The sequence below is a fragment of the Lagopus muta genome, chromosome 7, assembly GCF_023343835.1.
Source record: "Lagopus muta isolate bLagMut1 chromosome 7, bLagMut1 primary, whole genome shotgun sequence".
NCBI classification, from domain to species: Eukaryota; Metazoa; Chordata; class Aves; order Galliformes; family Phasianidae; genus Lagopus; species Lagopus muta.
Genome location: NC_064439.1, coordinates 40,993,353 through 41,014,534, shown reverse-complemented (window position 1 = coordinate 41,014,534; position 21,182 = coordinate 40,993,353). Strand labels below are relative to the sequence as shown.

Genomic DNA, 21,182 nt, shown 5'->3' with positions numbered 1-21,182 from the left:
TCATAAGAAAAGCAAACATTTACTTCAAATTGCAGTATAGGCTTTTCAATCACAGAAAAAGAAAAGGACAAACAGTGATCCGACAGCGGTCACATCCTGTGCAAAAAGAAAAAACCTCCAGATACAAAAAAAACCTGTAGCACAAGGTACTTGAGCCGCTTACACATTGCAGGATGAAGTAAATAAATACAGTAGCTAGAATATGGCACTCTTGTGACAGACTAAACCCAGTGGAATGCCTCTGAAATATTTTTTTAATCCTTGTATTAGTAGCAAAGTCCCACCACCGTAAAAGTAAAATAGTACAATGTTTTAAATAAAAACAAACTAAAATATTTATATCTAAGAGAAGAATTTTATACAATTATATCTCTAAGTGCAGAAAATGGGACTTGGGCTTAGATCGTTCTTTAAGTTAACCCCCCCACACACAAAATCCCATTAAATCTCAAAAGTAAATTGGTTTGAGGAAAAATGTTACCAAAGTTGCATAATTTCAATTGTTACTCCCACGGTTGGAAGTTAAATTCTAAACAGTCTTGAAACATCAATGTTCATCATTAGCCAGTGAAACAAAGGACTTGTCAAAAGCCCTCGGGACTTCTTAATCCTCCAAATATTGTTTTGCTTTCTCCTACATCTTCAGACAGCAATCCCTAAGTTTGCAAACAAAAGAATGCAATATGCATCATACATCAAGAAAAGACGAAGTTGACGAAGAAGAACTTCCATGTTTCTGGATCTTTTCCTTGCTTCTCTCAAACTTCTTTATGATCTCAGTCACTATGCACACAGAGGAAGTGAGTCCCAGAAGAAACAGTAAATCTGGAAAAGATAATTAGCCGTTTTAAAACTTGCTATTTAAGGTTGAGGGCAGATTGACAAAGGAATATATGACTTACAAGACCTTCAAATTGCCTGCCTATTACAGGGTAACTTGAGCAGAAATGAAGCAAGAATCATTTTGCAGAACCAGACAATTAGTGTGCATAGTTCATGCACAAATCACAAGGACACACACGCTATTTCAAACTCTTAAAGCATTTCATAACACTGTTTTTATTAATACCTAGAAAAGCAAAGAACACTAAGCAACATAATTAGCTTTACACTTAAACGATATTCTCAGAAATGACACCAGGATAAAAAGACAAAGAATTATCTAAAAACACAGAATCACAGAATGGTTTGGGTTGGAAGGGACCTTTAAGATCATCTAGTTCCTTTTTGCATGCATCAGTACTCATTAAAATTCCTAAAATATTCAAGCACTTCCGAAATCTAAGTACACAATCATCTGTTTTGGGTGCAATACGCACTTAATTATGGCTTCCAAACAAAATGTCTGAAAGTATTTTTTCCCCTCTTAAAAAGGATCAGCAGGATTGGTTTTCCTGCTGTATGCAAGTAGAAAGAGCTCTTACAGAATCACTGAACATTTAAGTTGGAAAAAACCTTTAAGATCATCAACATAACACAACCAAATCCATCACTAACCCACGTCCCTAAGCACCATGCCCACTACCATAACCCAGTGCTTTTACAAATTAATCCTTCATGTACCATTCTTTGAAAAGGAACATTTCTTACCCAAGACACTCAGGCTCTCTGTTTGGAAAACTTTCTGAAGTGGAGGAAAGTAAATGACCAATAACTGCCCCATTATAGATCCAAGGACAGCATAGCAAAACATTTTGTTACTGCAAAGTCCAATCTCAAACACAGATTTGGTCTGTAAAACAAGCAATATATTACACTGTACATGTAATTTTTATTGTCTAGACAGGAAAATAATTCATAACTTTTTTCATATCAACATTTATAAAAGTATAAAAAAAAAAAAAAACAATTGTTGAATTGCTAACCTTGAAGATAATCCAAAACACGTTCTTGAGAGGATAATCTAATGGTAAACTGAGTGCAAATCTTGCTTTCACAGTCAAGAATTTATTTATTGAGCTCACTTCTCTACAAGTGCCATGCATTAGGAGCTGCCCACTGTACGAGAAGGATGTGTTTTTGTCTGCCCTGACATTCACATCAGAAAACAGACTGCAAATTAGATTAAATGTAGTAACGTGTAATTTATTCAACTAACACAAAATTTCAGACTTTGTCTTCCTTAGAACAAAAATTTAAACAGAAAGAATTCTTAAAGCCCTTTTTCTTAGGCTTTCCTAGGGCTGCAAACTTTGAAAGGCCTTCAACAAGTTTCAGATTCTGAAAAAGTTACTGAACTGACAAGATTTCCAGGAAAGAACAAACTCAATTAAGGCCACGCAGCAATACAAGGGACCATCACAATAACAGTTTTTAGTAAGAGTTTCCTTGCCCTTGTCAGAACACCAGCATGACTAACAAACACCATTTGTATCACAACTTGAGAACACTAACCCTTTCACTTACTTTTTAAAGCTCTGAAGCTTTATAGTACTTGTAAAGTATATTTGCAAGAAAACACAGCAAGATCTTCCTTCGAAGGGAGGTACTGATGTAAATACTATGTAAATGGCAATATTAATCACTCACCTGAGATCTTGAACTCAAAGCATTGAACATATCAAAAAATACAAAACAGGTGAAGGTCATGGTTGTATCTCGAGGTGTTATTACATTGTCTCTTAACTGCCAACAAAAAAAGATTGGCTTTAGCATGCTTTAATTTAAAGCTTCAGCAACTAAATGCAGTTACTGCAACAATACAAGTTCTACTAAGACATAAAAGCAAAACCATCTGCTTGCTCCAAGCTCACTCAAGAAGTCATAACAGAAATGACACATACATAATTTATAAGAACTTTAGATCCAAGCTGTGAAGACTTGACAAACCTTAATGCAAGCAGACAGAATACCAAGAATTCTACGATGCACTGCTAAAAGTTCAGCTTTCTTCTCTACTGGGAAAAGAAAGGCAAACAGCTGCTTCCTAACAACCTGGCTATAAGTTTTTGTTTGGCTGTGACGTTTTTTGTTTGTTTGCTTTTGCTTTTATTTGTTTGGTTTTTTTTTAGAGTTACTTTGCATTGGCCAAGGTTTCCCAGATGCAATTGGGATCTGGAAAAGTCTGTATTAAAAACTCTATTTCTCATTTCAACTGCTTTGAAATTCATCCTCTCTAATCTTAATTATTAAATAAGCATACATATATCTTGCAACCAAGTTCATGCAATTTCTGAATTCCAAATTCCAACTGCTAGAATCAAAATGACTTCAATATGCTACTGCTTTAAGTTTTGTGTTTTTGTCATACCTCTCTCCAGAAGACGAACAGTGTTCCACACACAATAATTATTGATGACACCAGTATCTTAACAATCAAGTTTTTGGTAAGAATGCTATCCTTCAAATTTCTTGGAGGCTTCTGAATAACATCTTTATCCACAGGCTCCACCCCAAGGCTTAAAATTAAAGAAGTAGCTCAGATTTTTATCATCATAATTTGTTGCTTCTACACAAAGACTAGATTTCACAGGTGGGAAAAACAGATTTGAATCTTCTCTCTACAGCTTAATAATCACTTCATTTAAATAAGCATCTGGTATTTTCACCTTTAAAGCACTGAGTTCTAAGTATCAGTAACAGGTTATATTTCAACACTGCAGTTTCAGATACCACATAATTCTGGGCTCTATCAGACAGTACAGAATTAGTAAACAACAATCTGCAGTATTAGCAATGCCCACCCTTTCTGCTACCTTGATGCCTAAGGAATTCTACTGCTAGCTCCCTTTCATTGCTCCCTCCACCGCCTATCCACAGTGAAGAAAGTCAGAGGAAGACTCTGGACAGAAGCCAGAATCTTGGATGCTGTGGATCTTTAGGTATCATGCTGCTCCCCAACCAACCACTGCTGGATACCAAAGCAAGTCAAAGAATGAACACAGAATTACACTGCAAACACTGCAATGAGAAGAAAAAAATTGCTCTGTTTCAGGAACACATCACTGCAGTTCAACACTTCACAGAGTTTCTTCTACAAGCAACCCTCTTCCTTGCTTGAGTAATTCAACCACAAACCTCTAAGAGAATTTAAAGTAAAGGTAAGCAATTACTTACCTTTGAGCTGGAGGCCCATCCATAATAATATTGATCCATAAGATCTGCATGGCATTGAGAGGATTAGGAAAGTTCATTAATGTAGCCAGTGAGATTAAAGTCAATGCTGCTATACTCCTGTTGAAAGAATTCATTTTTATAACTGTCAGCATGGAACATTTCTGAAGATCTACTGATAAGTGCTTTGTAAGCAAAACTTGATGTATTTAAGAGTACATATAGGTTTTGATTACTTCAATCACAACTACCATAACTCTAACTTTAAAAGGTGAGAATATAATAGAATGGAACAACTGGAAGGGACTTTGAAAGACCATCCAAGTCCAATTCCTTGCTCACCTTACGGCCAACCAGAAGCTAAGGCATGTTATTGAGGGCACTGTCCAAATGCCTCTTGAGCATTGACAGGCATGAGGAATCAACCTCCTTGATGGGAAACCTGTCTAAGTGCTTGACCACCCTCAGGGTAAAGAAATTTTTTCCCATGTTCAGTCTGAGCATCCTCTGACACAGCTCTGTGCCACCTCTCATTTAAAGAAGAAGACTAAGGCAGTGCTATCCTGTTTCTGTGCATCCTCTCATTTACTGACTTTTCACTTTTTAACAGGAAAAACTATAATAGAGGTCTGCTTACTGAACTATTTTCTGAACCTCTGAAAATGAAACAAACCACCAAGTACAAAATAATAAAAATTCAATCCTAATATTATTTTGCCATTATGACCACCGATATTTTCGAGTACAGTCTATCAGCACGTGAAATCTAAAATGTTCATATGAGTTCATATTTGCTTTGTGAGGCTGTGGTTCAATCACAATGAGGTTAGAACCTTCCAATATTGTTAACAATGCTTCAGACTTACGTGCTCAGTTGAAATCTAACAAAATTTTTTATGTTATTATAAATTCCTTTACCCTCTTCAATGGCAGACCTGCAATTAAAAACAAAGACCATACCACTAAAGGCTACTGCAACAAAGCTTAAAACAAATGAAAAAAGTGTGTTATTTCTACTAATTTAAGCACAAACGTCAAGAAAAGAGTGGAGTTCTTTGACAGTCAGATCAATTGATGTAAGATCAATTACAATGTTCTTATTTTGGCTGCTTTCAAAATGGAACGTCAATAGAAAAATTTCCTCCTTTTAAGACTCGCATCATCACTGATGCTGCCTCCAGAATCAAGGTAGATAATTAAAAAATACAAACAATGACACACACTTTCCAGAAATGACAGAAATGGAGAATGAGTTCAGAAGACCATGTCTTCTTATCGCACCAGAATGAAATATGTACAGACTATTTTTTCATTCTCTGGTACATGCTGCACTTTGCCAACACAATGACAACAGCAAGGAAGTGATTTCTAATACCTGGGACAAGTATACTCTGCTGCAAAAAGCCTTCCTCCTTTCCTTACTCAGGCAGTGTTTCATTAAAACTACATAGCACAGTGCATCAATACCTACATTATTGTCTGAAAATCATCATCCACGAGGATCATATCTGCTGCCTCTTTACAAACATCTGTTCCGGTTTGTCCCATTGCTACACCAATATCTGCAGCCTTCAGAGCAACAGCATCATTCACTCCATCTCCTGTCATAGCTACTACTGCACCATTATTTTGCAGGGACTAAAGAAAGGGAAAAAACATAAATCAGAGATTGAAATAGCCTATCCTATATAATTGTTCTAAATACAATGGTTTGTGGTTTTCCCAAAAGAATTATTTCAACACAAAATCCTGAAAAAGTACAACTGTTTGTATCTTAACTAATTTCTTATACAAGATTTTACATTACATTACATTTTAGATCATATATTCAGTCTAGATTTGAAAGCTAGGATATATAGAATCTTAATGTTACGGCCCTTTCATAATTCTCAAAACATTCTGTCTTTTAATATTTGACTTCCTATTCTTTGTTGGTAATTAACATAAGAATTAGAACAATTGGAAAAGCACATTCCTCTTTTTGTTAGCTTTGTTTTTTATCTTCCAAATGGAAGCATTACCTCAGCCACGACTTGAAACTCATGCCGTTTTATTGCTTTATTTCTGCTTCTCAGAAGTAGCAGAAATATGGCTCCCTCAAGTTCCCAGTCGATTCAACTGCAATGCGACAAAATCTCCAACTCCCAGCTCCCACCATATAACAAACTGATGCTGCCTACCAGCAGTTGCACAGCCCTCGTGGACATTACATGCTTTTTTCCAGTCATATTTTCAGATATACTTCACTTTCTTTCCTGGTTTCAACCAGATGCTCTGCAGCACGTTATACTTTAAGTACGCGCGCTACAAACAGTGCTCACAGCCACTGTCCAGCAATGCAGCCACCTGTGAGACATACCTTAATGATTTTTAATTTATGTCGGGGACTGGCTCTGTAAAATACTGCAACCTGTTAGAAGCACAACGAAGAAGGAAAAAAATTGAGAAGAACTGCGTAAGGTACAGTAAAGTTAGAGGATAAAAGCGTATTGTCTGAGGCCAACTATGCCCTTGTTTATTTTGAGGCAGAAGCATCACTGAAACATGTTTTCATTACAGTGACATCATCAACTCAAGGGATGACTTAAAGGTAAACAAAGTTGGTGCTACTTACTTCAAGACAGAACATGCAATTTTACAGCCCTCTGAAATAATGAAGCAACTGAGATATAATGGCTTGCTACTGGGCTTCTTGACTAAATTAATGAAGACAACAAAAGGCAAGCAGCTCAGGAAATTTCAATTTTACTATTTTATATAGCATAGCATTATTAACACATTGAACTTTTCACTAATGAAAATCATATGGGAAGAAATTATTATTCGTCAGTGTTTTTTCTACCTCTCGTCTACTCTGTAAATTAATTTGACTAAGTGGAATTCAGTTTTCAAACAAGTTCCACATTGAAGTTAGACTTCTCAGCAGACTCATTAGACTGTACTTCACTGGTTGATTTTACTCAATTCCTAATAAGATTTTAAATACATGCTGGAAATCCAACTGGGTCTCAGGCCAAATGTGCACAAAGTAATTTTGTTGCTTTTTCTTGTTATTTAATGTGAACAGCCTGTAAGAACAAGTATTACCAAATAAACATGGGGTTTTTTGGTGAGTCATCAAGACACAAAGCTTTCCAGTTAATGTGTTCAAATCATATACGTATTTCTTAATTGTACTGGCTTTTGGCTTAGTTGCATTGCTAAAGCTGCAGTCTAATTTTGCAAACTAAGCAGAATTCTGAAAATTTGTATACATTTTGCAGAGACAAACACGAAGCTTAATTACATTTGATTATGACTATACGTTTACCATGATGACACTAGTGAATGCATTTAGATACTTAATAAGAAGTCTTGTATTCAGTATTCAGTATTGAAGCAGTCAACATAAAAGCAGATCTCTCAAAATTCTTAACCAGTGGCTTCAGATCAATCAGAAATCATTTAAGATTCAGATAGCTATTCTTATGAATTCCAAAAGGACAGATTGAAGGAACAGAAAATTGTAAAGTTATATAAAAGTACTCATAGAACTAAAATGGTCTAACAATACAAAAATGTTAATAAAAATATAAAAATGGTGCTCACTGAAAGGTGGCAAAATGGAAGCTCCAATACTGGTGCTAAAAGATTTAAAAATATATATACAAAAGAGAAACTGACAATCTGAAGCATCAAAGAGGAATGGAAGAAATAAAGATTGAACTCACTAAAAAGATAATCCCATGAGTTGAAAGAAATGAATCTTGCCACAATCTTCTGTCAAAGATTTGTTTGACCTTTGACAACTTCCATATTCAGTACTAAAAGCCTTTGGTAATTTACTGTAACAGTATCTCCATTACTGGAATCTCAGAAGTTACATTTCAGCTTTCCACAGATAAAATCATTTCTCAATACAAAATATATCTTTTAGTGCATTTCAGTGCATAGCATATTACTACAAACCTTGGGTGTTATTTGAGAAAGCTGCTGGATATCCAGATCATCTATTTCTTCTCCAGAGATTGCCTGTGAATTTTTGGAATACAGTCCTAGTCGACTAGCTGGAACAGACAATAGAGGAGGTATTATAATAACTAACACTTAAAACAAACAGTAAGCAGCCAGTTACTTTTTTAAACTATTATTTTCTGCACTGTTTCAGATTTTAAATGCCCACAGCACAGCATCCTAACACTACTGATTCAGTATACTGAGGTAAAAGTGAACATTTGAGAAACACCTGCACTATGAAGTCTGTTCTAATCAGGCATTTATTTCCATTAAAGTCTTCAGCTCAAGGTCTGTATCTCGTTGTGTCAGGCACAATCTAAACATAAAAGCCCACTCCTCCCCAGAGAATTTACAATTCAAAAGTAACAGGACAGAAAATGAGAAATAAGATGGAGATGTGCACAACTCTCAGATGCAAAATCACAACTGATAAAGTACTGCTAACTTCAAGATGTACTTCTATGTGCACAATCCACTTTTTCCACTATTGTCCTGTACAAAAAGGATCTATATTCTGGCTAGCATATTCTATTACAAAAATAAGTTTGTTTAAATATTCATTTAGTTTAAACATTTACTAGCAATACTTAAACTTTAAACTTAGTCACATGAATAAAACTGGATTGGGAAAGCACTGAAGCGCCACGTTCATCCTAAATACTGTCAGCAACTATTTTAGTTTCTCCCTGTTGCTATAAGACAGTCATCCAAAGCTGATGGTAGGGAAGGTCGCTTTGGTGAGAACCAGAAATCAGGCATGTTGCAACAATGTAGTAAGAAAAAAACATATACATAGTTTAAAATAGCAAAACGTCACAAATCACCAAATGAGAAAGGCTGTATTTTAAGCAGAAATGAAGGTGCCACACCAGACTAGTTCTATTCTAATTGCACTGTGTCATATGTTAAGGCAATATACAGAACTCAGAAATACTAAAGATTCAATAACCATATTTCATACCTATTATCTAGGCACTGTCAACACAGAAAACAAGTGAAAAATGGAAAGCAGATGACTATTCATACCAATGGCAACTGCAGTCTCCTGTGAATCTCCAGTAATCATTTTTATTGCAACTCCCGACATTATTAGTGTAGTAACAGCTTCTTTCACACCAGTTCGTGGAGGATCAATTATTCCCACAAGTCCCAAAAAGGTCATCTGCCCTAACTCAGGACCAGAAGCTAAAGCCAGAACTTTCAGGAAACAAAGAAAAAATAAGTTAGGATTTGAAAATAACATTTCCACCAACATCTAAAACAACTGCTAGTATTTGTTTTCCAAAATTAAAACTAAACAGCACATAACTATATCAACCAAAGGCCTCAGTACTGAAAGCCTTTATGAGTAGCTTCATTCATCTGAGTATTCCACTTGAAATCAACCCAACAAGAGTAAACGTTCACAAATCAGACTTAACTGAATTTATAAGTTAGAGTAAAGCAACAAATAGGGATTGCTATTTCTTCTTCTTAAACACTGGCAGCAATGTCTGCTGTCGTATCACATAGCACAGAAGTCTTTATCAAACACAGGTTTTTCGTGTTTTCAAGAAATCTTTCCCATTTATTCACAGCTTAAAACATTTTTGCTTCCACTGTGTAAAGAGGAAAAGGTCATCTAGTTTTGGTGGTTTCTCTGTACACAAACAGTCTTTTATACCAGATGACAAAGGGAAGATTGGTTCAAAACAAAACAAAACAGAAAATAAACATTCATGTTCTTTATTTAAATAGAGACATATTTTATTGACTACATGCTAAATATCTTCTGGAACGTCTTTTTTACAGTAGGAATCTGAAGAAAACAGGCACAAAGAGATACCACTACTCCTTGTGAAACCTCTCATTTGTATCCTAGGGCTTTCCTGTGCCATAAAGTACCCATACTGCCACATTTAGAACATCTGAATTAACAACCTGCAGCTCTCTTTACAGAAATCAAAGACAATTATGGCGTCCCAAATAATGGTTTGCCCACGACCACTTCCAATCAATCATCTTCTGAAAAATACTTGCAGCTATATTTAAAACTCAGTCTGCTAATATAAAATGTAATCTTAATGGCATCTTCTGACTTGCAATCAATCACTTATGCTAGCCTAACTCACAAAGGTGCCAGGAATCAAAGAGAAAAATGAACACACTCATATTAGAAATAAATTTAAACAAAAAAAATCTATGAGATATGGAAGCTGCCAAGTGACAATGTGTTTTTCAGTTGTTATGGTTGCAAGCAGCAGTTCCTTTTCTTACCTGCTGGAATTTAATCAATGTTAATATGCAAACCTTAAATACATCACCTGCATTCCACTTCTCCATTTTAATGAAAAATTAACCAACACAGTGACGCTTCTTGAACAATAAAAAATCTTGTATCTGAATAATATTTTAATTTGAACAAGCAAGCAGTACCATTTAAAAAATAATTATCCCCAGACACTGAAACACTCTTACCCCTAAGTCCTGCAGAGCCCATAGATGTCTTCTCTTGCTGGTATTGCTCTCTCTGTTGCTGAACGAGAGGTAGGGTTTGCCCCTTACAGTTATATGATGTACAATACCTAATGACTTGTTCGTAAGCACCTTTCATGAAGCAAACCTCTGGTTTGTCCTAAAATAGAAAGGAATTATGTAAATATGTGTGTATGCATATACAAATATATATATGCACATCTGTAAGAATGCTTTATCTATACTTTTCTGAAAAGTCTTCAGAACATGTAATGCAAATGAAAATTGTACTTATGAACCCCCAAAAATTTGAAGTAGCTGTATAAAGGATAAAAGAGTGCTAACGCCAAAATAGCTAAGCTAATCATCAATAGCTTATTATTTCAGTAGACATCACTCACGTGATATATTGTGGGTCACAGTTTATAAACCAAAGAGGCCATTCAAAGGACAGCATTCAAACCTACACAGTACATTAGACCTGAAAGACCCCTAGCTCATCACCTGACCATCTGTCTTTCTCCACAGGTCATTAAGTATATCACCTTCATCCCTGTACCACAAGTAACAGCTCTAGCATTTTCCAGAAAGCAAGCTAGCCTCGGTGGTACAAAGGGACTGCAGATTCACTGTCTATCTTGAACACTTATTCCAACATTAAATCAACTTATCGTTTCCCTTCCTCCCTTCTCCATTAAGAACTGCTGCTTCAGCTCAATTTCCAATCACTGATTCTCATCTTCTGTTCCCTGTTGCGCTATAAAGGCTCTTTTAATACATTTATTTTCTCTCCTTGAAGGTGTTTATGCACAGTAGTCAAGACAGTTCAATTTTTCTGATAGGCTTAACTGACAGAGCTCTAATTCTGCTGCATTTTCTTAGCCTTCAAATAATTTATGCTCCTTTTAAAATTGTTTCCAATTTTTCAGCAATCTTTTAGAAATGCTGATACCAAAACACATCAGACACAGTAAATCATATAGAAAAAAAAAATCATCTAGCAATTCCTGCTCACTCAAGAAATTCTTGATTATTCAACACCTACACATTTCTTCTTGCTCTTAATTCTGCATGTAACTGAAACAGCAGAACTTTAACAGACTTGCTTTAAATATTTGATGAGTAGAGAAAGAAGAAAAGCCAGGTACATTCAAAGTCTCAGATATCCAAATACTTAGCATTATTTCTCAATATGCCTTTTATGGAAAGAATTTCTTGGCCTTCTTATTTTCCATTTCAGAGCTTGAAACTGAAATTAGATAATCAAACCATATTCCCAGGACTGCACCTTACCACTAGCTTGCCACAATCTCTCAAGTGAAAAATGAGGACATTAAATAGAGTACATAATGGTGTTACAGAGCCAGTGTGCAAGGAACCTGTGAATCCAGTTTACCTGCTGTGTTCTGTGAACACATTTAACTGCCATCCATTTCTGCTCTGAGCTGAAGGGATATTCAGCCTTCCTTATATAGTCCTCCTGGAGCCCATCTAAACCCATCTGTATAAGAGAGAAAAAGCACCATAACGTAAGCACCTTTCTTTTCCAAACAGCTTAGCATTTTGTTTTGACTTGTCAGTTAACAGTAAGAAAAGAAATCTTCAAAGTTGCTTATCAGCACACTGTTCTCATTAGACAAACTTCTGAAAAACAAGCCTGCAATGAATCCAGTACCTTCCTTCAGGCTTCAGCATAAAGTTAGAACTTTTCTTTTTTCTTTGACTGAAGGACTTTGAAAAACCTTGTAGATTACATGTATGACAAAACACTTTTAAAACAGCAATGCTTTTTTTTTTTTTTTAATATCTATATAATTTCTCTGCTAGAAGGGTCTAGAATATTATTATAAAAGGCTGTAGCGGAGTTGGGAGGAGGCAAGACAGTCGTTTAAGGTTCAAATGATCCAATCTGAAAGGATTTTCCAAAAATTATCATCAGTATCCCCCAAAGGTTTAAAACCAACCACTAAGAGTTCAGACAAAATGCATTTCATTCTTCCCACAAAACGCATCTCGCAGAATTTCATGCTCTACCCTTAACTAAGTCTGAGTGCTGATTAAAGCCATAACCTGCCATAAGCCATTCTCAGTATTTAGAGCCTCACAACTCTTTCACTACCATCCATTCCAGCAACAGATGTGAAACATCTCTCTTCTTCTCTCTTTCTTTAGGGTCTTGCCATAACAACATCCCATTAGTCCTTTACAGTCAAAGACTGGAGAACTGGAATGAATCTCAGCAAGGCGATAAATCTCAGTCCTCAGTTGTATGGGGAGAAAACAACTGGGACACACTCAGCTTTGAACGTTTCTCAGTTTATTCATCATCACAGAAAAAAAACAAGTACTAAAATGTCTTGCCATGCTTCTCAGAAGCTACAGCACATGTCATAGCATAAAAATAACATTTAACCAGCATTCACAATTCAAACTGCTTGCTCCCAGCACTTAAAAGCACTGCAAATACCACAGACACCAATGTGTCCATCATCAGGTTCTTACTGCTTCTGATGACACAACCACTCAACAGGTAAACTAGCCTCTGGTGAGCAAAATGACAGCACTGCATGCAAAAAGATGACAGATTTTACTTCAGTTCCAAATAACTTAACTTCCTATTATCTTTCAGAATGCCCAAAGACTTCCAGCAGATAAAAAGCACAGGAGATAAGCAGTTGTAATGCAAATCTAGTAGTCAAAAATGAAGGGAAAATTGATGAAAACAACACCTTTATTTCTACACACCTGCCATAAACCAAAAATTACCAAACACCCACCTTCATTGCAAGTGCAATTAAAGCCCCTTCAGTTGGCTTCCCCATTAAGGTGTTGTTTCTTATCAGAGCATCATTGCAGACACAGCCAGCCTAAAAGATGATGAAGAAATGGGAAGACAACACAGCATAAATGTTGTGTACAGTTCTTACTCCATCATCAACTAAAAGTCACCTTTTTGTTCCAGTATCTCACCTCAACAATTTTGCTAACAGATGGGTTGTTATAACCATGAATAACTTCACCATCAAGCATCACATCTCCAAACCTGTTATAACCTACCCCGGTAACCTGTAAGACAAAGAGCCAAAAGCAGTACATAAAACAGTTTGTGAACCCAGTGAAAATTACATTAATCCCAGATTTTCACTATGAAATACAGAAAACTGAAAGCAAAGCCATTCATTATGATGGATTTTACCCAATATGGACTCTCCTATTAAGTATCTAATGTAGCAGGCACTAGATCAGGGAAAAAACATCTGAGGGCAACTAAGTTCTTCCATGAAATATACCAGATGCTAATTTCCAGAAATGTAGCAATTTTGTTCCTTAGCATAAATAAATGCAGTGTATGTTGTCTCCTTACTTAATTAGGACTTTTTTTTTTTCCTTCCTCCTTCTTTCTACTGCTTTCTCATTTTTTCCTCCCATTCCCTCCTACCCTGGTTAATAATGCATACCCCTGCAGGGGAATGGAAGTACACATCTTGAGTCCTACTTTCATGATGCAGGAAGAAGAAAATCATACTTGAATGGCCTCTCAGCTGAGACTTCAGAAGTGTTAAATGCAGTTTAATGCAGAACGTTAACACACAAATTGTATTTTTAATGCATAAAATGTGGGAATCCAGCTAGAATCCCAAAAAGTCCTCAAGTCTACAGCATTAACAGGTAGCATGTTTAACAGCTACTTCAAATTCTCTTTCCCTCAGGAAAAGGGAAATGATTTAATATCACTATAAACAAATTATGCTAGGAATAAAGAAAAAAGATAATTACAGCATTCCTACAAAATTTGAAGAATGGAAACTAAGTGCCAGGCAAATACAGGTAAGTAACACAAAGAATTAAAAACACCCAGTATTTATTCTCATGAAAGTTAGTGACAAGGTCTCCCCATTAACTACAGCGTCAATAAAACCCTATGCATGAGGAATCTGAAAAGTTTAGAACTTGTTTGAAACAGTACACTCATTTTGAAGGGTTTACACAATACGTTAACTTTTAGCCCAAATCTGGATTCTCCTGCTATTTTAAATGTTCTTAATGTTTAAATTTCATTTTTATGCACCTGCAGCAGCAAAACATACTAAAGAAGAACATCAAATCTTTATACTGCATCTCAGCATCATTATGACATGCAGCCATCAAGAGATTAAGAATCTTATATATTATACAAGAAAGAAAACAAACCTAAACCATTCTGTAACTACAGAACACTGGGATAATACAGCTTCAAATCTGAAATACTAAATGAACGGAAGAACAGAATTAGCCAGAAATCAAGGAACTAAGATTTGATACAACAAATTTACACTACCCTAATTAATGCTTTACAAACAGTATAATCAAGAGTATTTGAGCTGATAAATGCAGTGAAGTAAAAGCAAAATTTAGGTCTAACAGTCTGACTACATACCTCAGCATGCTGCCCATCTGATGTAAAAATATGAGTAACCGTCATCTCATTCTTTGTCAGAGTCCCAGTTTTATCTGAACAAATTACATTGCAACATCCTAAAATAACCAAACAGCACTGGTAAGACAAGGCCTATTTAGAGTAATTGAGTAGCTAACAAGAACAAATTTCTAGAAATACTGCAGCTGTTTCTATGAAGAAAAAAAAAAAGATGTGATTCAACAATGACAGGCAATTTTCAACTGCTTATGAATATCTGTACAAGGTTCCTTACAGATTTGCCTGATAAATCAAAAAAGGTAATCAAAATCCCACATTTGCAAGTTGCCTCAAGTGCTTCCATTCATTACCTCCTTAATTTTCCTCCAGTGCATCTCAAACTATTACCAAAATCTCAATTGACACTCCTAGCAGCATTCTTTCCCAGGTAAGGTGTGACTTGCTACTATAGCAGCAATTTTTAATGAGACTGAAAATGATTACAGAAATATGGAAATACGTACATGCTGTTTTAACTCAGGAAAAGTACTTTGAAAGAGCATTGCAGTGTTTTGGCATTCCTGGACCCAGGACACAAAATGTTTCTGAAGTCATTTTAAAAGACAAAAGCTTAAGTTTTAGCACAAACACTGTAACAACCTTAAGGTGCATTATTATAACATTTTTCTAATATTTAAACTTGGATTTGCTTCCAGCTGAAAATAACGTTCCCAAACTCACGCCAAGAAGTTGGTTTAACAATCATTTCCCAAGTCTGTTATTTGACAGGAACGTTTTTGAGCAAACTAAAAATACTTCACTGAAATATTTCCACTGTTCTATCACAAATCAAGAGTTCTCCATACATCTAACTACACATGCAGATTTGAGTACTGAATGTCATTAGTTTGACACGCAATTAATCAACGGGCTGACAGCTGCAATTAAAACACAGTGGTTATAGGGCACACAACTCATGTAAAAGGCATTAAGTTTAGAAATGATACCATCATACTGCCAGCAAATAAGAATACTTGCTTTATTTTTACCATTGGCCGTTAACATTCTAGTTGATCTCCTATGATTTATGTCAAAATACCATCTCAGAGCTAGTCCTGTCATACCTAAAGTTTCAACAATAGGCAATTTCTTTACAATAGCCCGTTTCTTCACCATTCTCATCACACCAAGGGCCAGCGTCACGGTTACAACAATTGGGAGCCCTTCAGGAATTGCAGCTACAGCCAAACTGAAACAAAAACAAATACACAAATATCTTGTCTTAGAACCTCATAGATAAACACATGGCACAGATGTATTCACAGCTGAGAACAGTGCTTCTATAGCTATCTGTTAGTGGAAGCTAAAAGCAAAAGGAACCAGCTGTCATTTGATTCTAACCATATACCACTCATTAAGGCACACTTTGAAGACAGTAACAACATGCAATGGCTTAGACACTTCAACTCAAGTAAACGTAGCTGGGGGGAAAAAAAAATTGTACATCTGTTTTGGATATAGAAAACTCATTTTCTGAAAAGCAGGCCAGGATGTGAAGAGTCAGTGTGGTCAGCACTGGAGAGAACTGGAAAAAGATCACTTCTAATGCCCTCACTTCTAATGCCCAGTGATCCACAGCTACCACTTGCAGATTGAACTATGGCAGCATGACAAGTGTTGGAATAGCACAGAATTTTGTTAAAAAAATTGAAAATAATTGACAGTAGTGTAAATGAGATTGCAATATTTCACACAGTGCTTGAAGTTGCAGTTTTCATTGACCCTTTTTATTTAAAACAACAAAAAAAGCCCAAACACTTAAATGTCCCGTAGATCCTGTTATTTAAATAAATGCTTTCTGTTATTTAAACTCTTTTGCCTTGTGCACCATCCAGATAATTAGCAACTCAGCAACTTTTCTGAGAGTAGAGAATTAGAGCATATAAACTGTGTTAATTCTCAGCAAACAGTATCCTAGGATGAAGCTTCCATAACGTGCTAAAAATTAACTGAAGAAGTACATGACACAAGGCTGGCATTCACTTCATTACTTACAAGCTTACTCAGTAACAATTTGAATTTCTGTCCAATAACACTCAGAAATCACCGCACACGTACAGGAATATGAGGAGATGGACCAATAGTTACCATATCACTAAAAATTATTGGCTTCCTTTTCTGCAGCACAAAGTCTATTACTTATCTAAACTTAAAAACAGAATCTGTGTGGACGTACATTATAATATTACACTTCCTGTAATGCATGACCTACACTGTTTAAAGACAAAAATCTTACCTCACGCCAATTGTGAACATATCAAGGATATGTTTTCCTTGCAACCAGCCAACCAGCATAATAACTCCTATAAAGAAAATAGCTGTCATAATAAATACAAAGCCATCATGTACTGTAGCCTAACAGGAAAAAGAACTCTTAAAAAAAAAATCTGTTATTTCCTTCAGTGTTGAACATGACTCCATTATTATGACAAAGATGAAGAATGTTTTTGCCAGTCAAGTAGCCCAACCATACCTGCAGTGAGGTGCTCACTTCTGCACACCTTGAATTAGAATATAAGACATGCTGCAGTTTGAAAGATGCTGCATTTAGAAGATAGAAAACCGTATTTGTGTGAAGAAGCAAGGAAACACCCTTATGATGAAACTTACATTATTAAGCTTCAGACAATTACTTGCATGAACTCATTAAAAAGTGGAGAATACAAAAATGATCAAGTCCCTCAGGCCCTTAGGTCAGTCACAAAGTAAAGTAGGTGTTTGCATAGATTTTCTTACCTATTATACCAAAGGAATACAAAGAAAGCTGTTTTCCTAAGAGATCCATGCTCTTCTGTAATGGTGTCTTTGGAGCCTTGGTGAACAACAAACATCCAACAGTTAACAAGAACAAGTTAACAAGTATAATCTATATCAAATATTTCCTCAGGTGTGCAAATTTCAAGACTTTGTCTTGGAAACTACTTGACTAAGATGCAGCTATACAGCATTTTTCCACACATTCACTGAAAAGACAGGCTACTTTGCTCCCTCATCATGTAAAATTCAATACATTTGAAGAACACATCAAGGAAACTAAGTAAAATTCAGAAATATCCTTTAGGAGTTGTGTGATGTTTACAGCTAATCTAATATAAAAATTCCTATCAAAGACTTTGCAAAAAAAGCAAGGTTAACCAAAATCAACCACATTTCTTCCAGACATAAATGCCCTTGATAACAAGAACAAAACAGACTTTTGGAGGCAGAAACATTAAAGCCCTGAAAGACCAATTCTACCTCAATTTGCTAACTAGCTGCAAAAATAGACAAATAGGGAACTACAGGAGTATTCAGTGCCAAAAATACAGTAAACAGGATACCAACAAAAACAAAAAACACATTATATATCAATATGTATTCATGAAAGATTTTTACACTGGATGCCATTTAGTTTGTTTTGTGGTTTTCTTTGTTGCTCTTTTTTTTTTTAAATACTAATATATGCTGGATTACAGTATGGAAAGTATGGCAATAGGAAGGAAACAGGTTAATTTAAAAGTTTCTGCTGCACAAGTCAAGGCAAAACAGTGCCCACACTATTTGGGAAGCTGACTTAAGAGTTTAATTCACTCTTACCATCAAAATTTGCTTTTAAAGTAAGATTATTATGAAATAAACATCAAAAATAACCGCAAAGTACTCTGATATTCCAGAATGTTGATGGTGCAGAATGCTCACATACTTTTTTTTTCCATTAATAATTGCAAATGTTACAATACAAACTAAAACCTATGCAATGGATCATATTTTCCTTGCATGTGTAATGAAGTGGATTCCACTTTGGGTGACTGGACAGCAGTATTCCCTTGAAAGGCATAGCAAGGCACTGCAGCTAACTACACGAGGTCAGTGGTGCACTCCCGGCTGACACATCTAACAGCCCACCTAATAGCCTCAGCAGCTCTGTTTTGACACATTTCAGAAATGTAATTCAGGAGAAAATGCTGCCTATACTATGTCTGATTGTGCTCTGACAGCTGGAGACAGACTGTCACCTTCCGACCCTGTGTTGGTCAGGCAGCCAGAGAAGAGGTTAGAAGGCCACAGGAACACAAAGCACTCAAGAGACTGACTTCTGAGTGGATCAGTGCTGCAATAAAGAAAGTTACTACAGGAATTTGGTATACTGAAGTCAAAGTGAGCTTCATAACTTCAGGAGGATAAGCTAGAGATCATGAAGCAGCAGACAACACACACAACTCTAAAGTGCACGGTGCAAACTTTGAGGGGAAACATCGTCCTGTGCACAAATATGCCGTACAAATCCCTTCTGTACAAACTCAGTTCCACTTGAAAAGCACACTTGTGCTAAATGCAGTAAAAGTTGTTCCATTCTTGAAAAGCTTTCGAATATTATTTTCAAAGATAACATATTTAGGTCACTTAGGGATAATATATTACACTGAATTCAATTATTGCTTTCATGTTCGAGAGCTAAGATTTGTTTTAACTAGAGAGAAGAAAAACATGAAAAGCACTGTAATTAAATCCAACAAAGTTCCTATAAAATAAATCCCAAAAGAAACATGCCCATGTTTCTAGATATTCACTCTTACCTCTTCTGCTTGCATCATTTTGAAAACCTCCCCAAATTCAGAGTTTTCTCCTGTTCCAATAACAATGCCCTAAAAAACCCAAATAAATGAAAAAGTCAATTCAGATCTAAAGTTTCATTTTTAACATTGGTGATTGTTCTTAATAGCTTTGACTCAAACACTGGGCAAAAGCCATTTAGTCTGCTATGATTTTGTTGACTGTGTTTGTAAGTTTAACTACTGATACAAATGAGAAGAATTTTTCTTAAAAAAAAAAAAATATATATATACATTTCAACTCTCAGAAACAAAGTGCTATTCTGTGTACTGCTGAACTATTAAGGTTTTGCTACAGATAGTTACCAAACAGTGCAACACTCCGCTAACACCAACCACAACCACAGTTCTTCACACTCTAACACACCAATGCAGTTCTGAAAGTTTGGGAATACCACATTCTAGATAGAACAGTTTCACATCTGCTTCCTCCCAGTTTGAATACTCTTAATTATAGGTTTACTTTCAGTGTCTAAAAAAGTGCCACTGAGAACAGCTCTGCACTACTGCACTACGTTACAGTAAAGTCACCCATATTTCCAGTAAACATTTCTATTTCTATTCCATTTCATTCCTGTTGTTTTAGAAAAATGAAAATACATGCAGCCAGTAAAGAACTGTTATCAACTGGTATAAGTGAGCACTAAAAATAAGAACCGGGGTTATTCAAATTCAACATTAGAACCTGGAAACTATTCTTCCCTATCACTCACAATTTTACCTTTGCTTTTCCACATCTGACCAATGTTCCCATGAAAGCAATGTTGCTCCTTGAAGTGAGGTCTCCATTGGTAGCTGCTGGCTGAGGAGCTGTAGATTTAGCGCAGGGAGCCGTCTCACCTGTGAGGCTGGATTCATCGATAGAAAGGTCCACAGCCTTTGGAAACAAAATATACAGACTGCTAAGAGCCATGGCAATCAACTTTTGTAAGTAGCTAGAAATGGCAACAAAAACTTCCCAACTCTGACCATTAAAAATATATCCGATTTATTCACATGGAAAAAAAATGATATGTCAATATCCACTCTGTTTTACAGCCAACAAAAGCCAGCAAAGCAACAAGCATTTCTACAGAAAGTTGCAGTGATGCTCTCACTTTGCAAAGTGAAAGTTTACTTCTCATTTTATGTTCTGGATTTTTTCTATAACACAGTCAAGAGCTTGTAACAGATGCATTCCGTTGGCAAACAAAATAATTAACTGGGAGTGCAAATGCCTAGACATATTATATCCCTCTCAATTCTTCCTCTGTCCAGTTCCTCTTAGCGTGGCCAATTAGGAACACAACAACAAAAAATATACCTTATAAAGGGGTTTTTTTTTTTGTCCACAAAGTCCCTACAGGGAAAATGCTACTCAGGCAAGAGTCACAATAAACTGCAGAAATGTTAAAAATGTCCTTCCTTCAGGTTTCCTACTTTTGTTGGAATTTTGGCAGCAAGTGTGAGCAGTTAGAGAAGGAAAAGAAAAAAAGGAGTTATTCCATTAAAACTGCACAGCTGTCTGATAGGAACAAAACAAGTTTTCTATACACAGAATATAAAATGAAAAATACCTTATAAAAATAACAATTTAAATGCTCTTTCCCAGTTGACATCAATTCTAAAATCATCTACTGATTTTAAAGAGT

General features: G+C 35.9%; 1 protein-coding gene across 3 annotated transcripts in view; it reads right to left on the bottom strand.

Moving 5' to 3' along the window:
• The window catches only part of ATP2C1 (ATPase secretory pathway Ca2+ transporting 1), a 68,426-nt gene continuing 47,244 nt past the window's right edge, over positions 1-21,182 (bottom strand). For all 3 annotated transcript variants that reach the window (XM_048951994.1, XM_048951997.1, XM_048951995.1), the window contains 20 exons: positions 20,273-20,428; positions 19,516-19,584; positions 17,696-17,771; positions 17,196-17,262; positions 16,024-16,148; positions 14,921-15,018; positions 13,474-13,569; positions 13,281-13,370; positions 11,900-12,004; positions 10,507-10,663; positions 9,076-9,246; positions 8,002-8,099; positions 6,413-6,463; positions 5,525-5,691; positions 4,920-4,988; positions 4,057-4,173; positions 3,251-3,398; positions 2,530-2,625; positions 1,591-1,732; positions 1-825 (listed from right to left, as the gene is read on the bottom strand). In XM_048951994.1, coding sequence (XP_048807951.1) covers positions 689-825; positions 1,591-1,732; positions 2,530-2,625; positions 3,251-3,398; positions 4,057-4,173; positions 4,920-4,988; positions 5,525-5,691; positions 6,413-6,463; positions 8,002-8,099; positions 9,076-9,246; positions 10,507-10,663; positions 11,900-12,004; positions 13,281-13,370; positions 13,474-13,569; positions 14,921-15,018; positions 16,024-16,148; positions 17,196-17,262; positions 17,696-17,771; positions 19,516-19,584; positions 20,273-20,428 — 2,235 coding nt within the window. In that variant the 3' untranslated portion in view covers positions 1-688. The remainder of the gene's footprint in view (positions 826-1,590; positions 1,733-2,529; positions 2,626-3,250; positions 3,399-4,056; positions 4,174-4,919; positions 4,989-5,524; positions 5,692-6,412; positions 6,464-8,001; positions 8,100-9,075; positions 9,247-10,506; positions 10,664-11,899; positions 12,005-13,280; positions 13,371-13,473; positions 13,570-14,920; positions 15,019-16,023; positions 16,149-17,195; positions 17,263-17,695; positions 17,772-19,515; positions 19,585-20,272; positions 20,429-21,182) is intronic.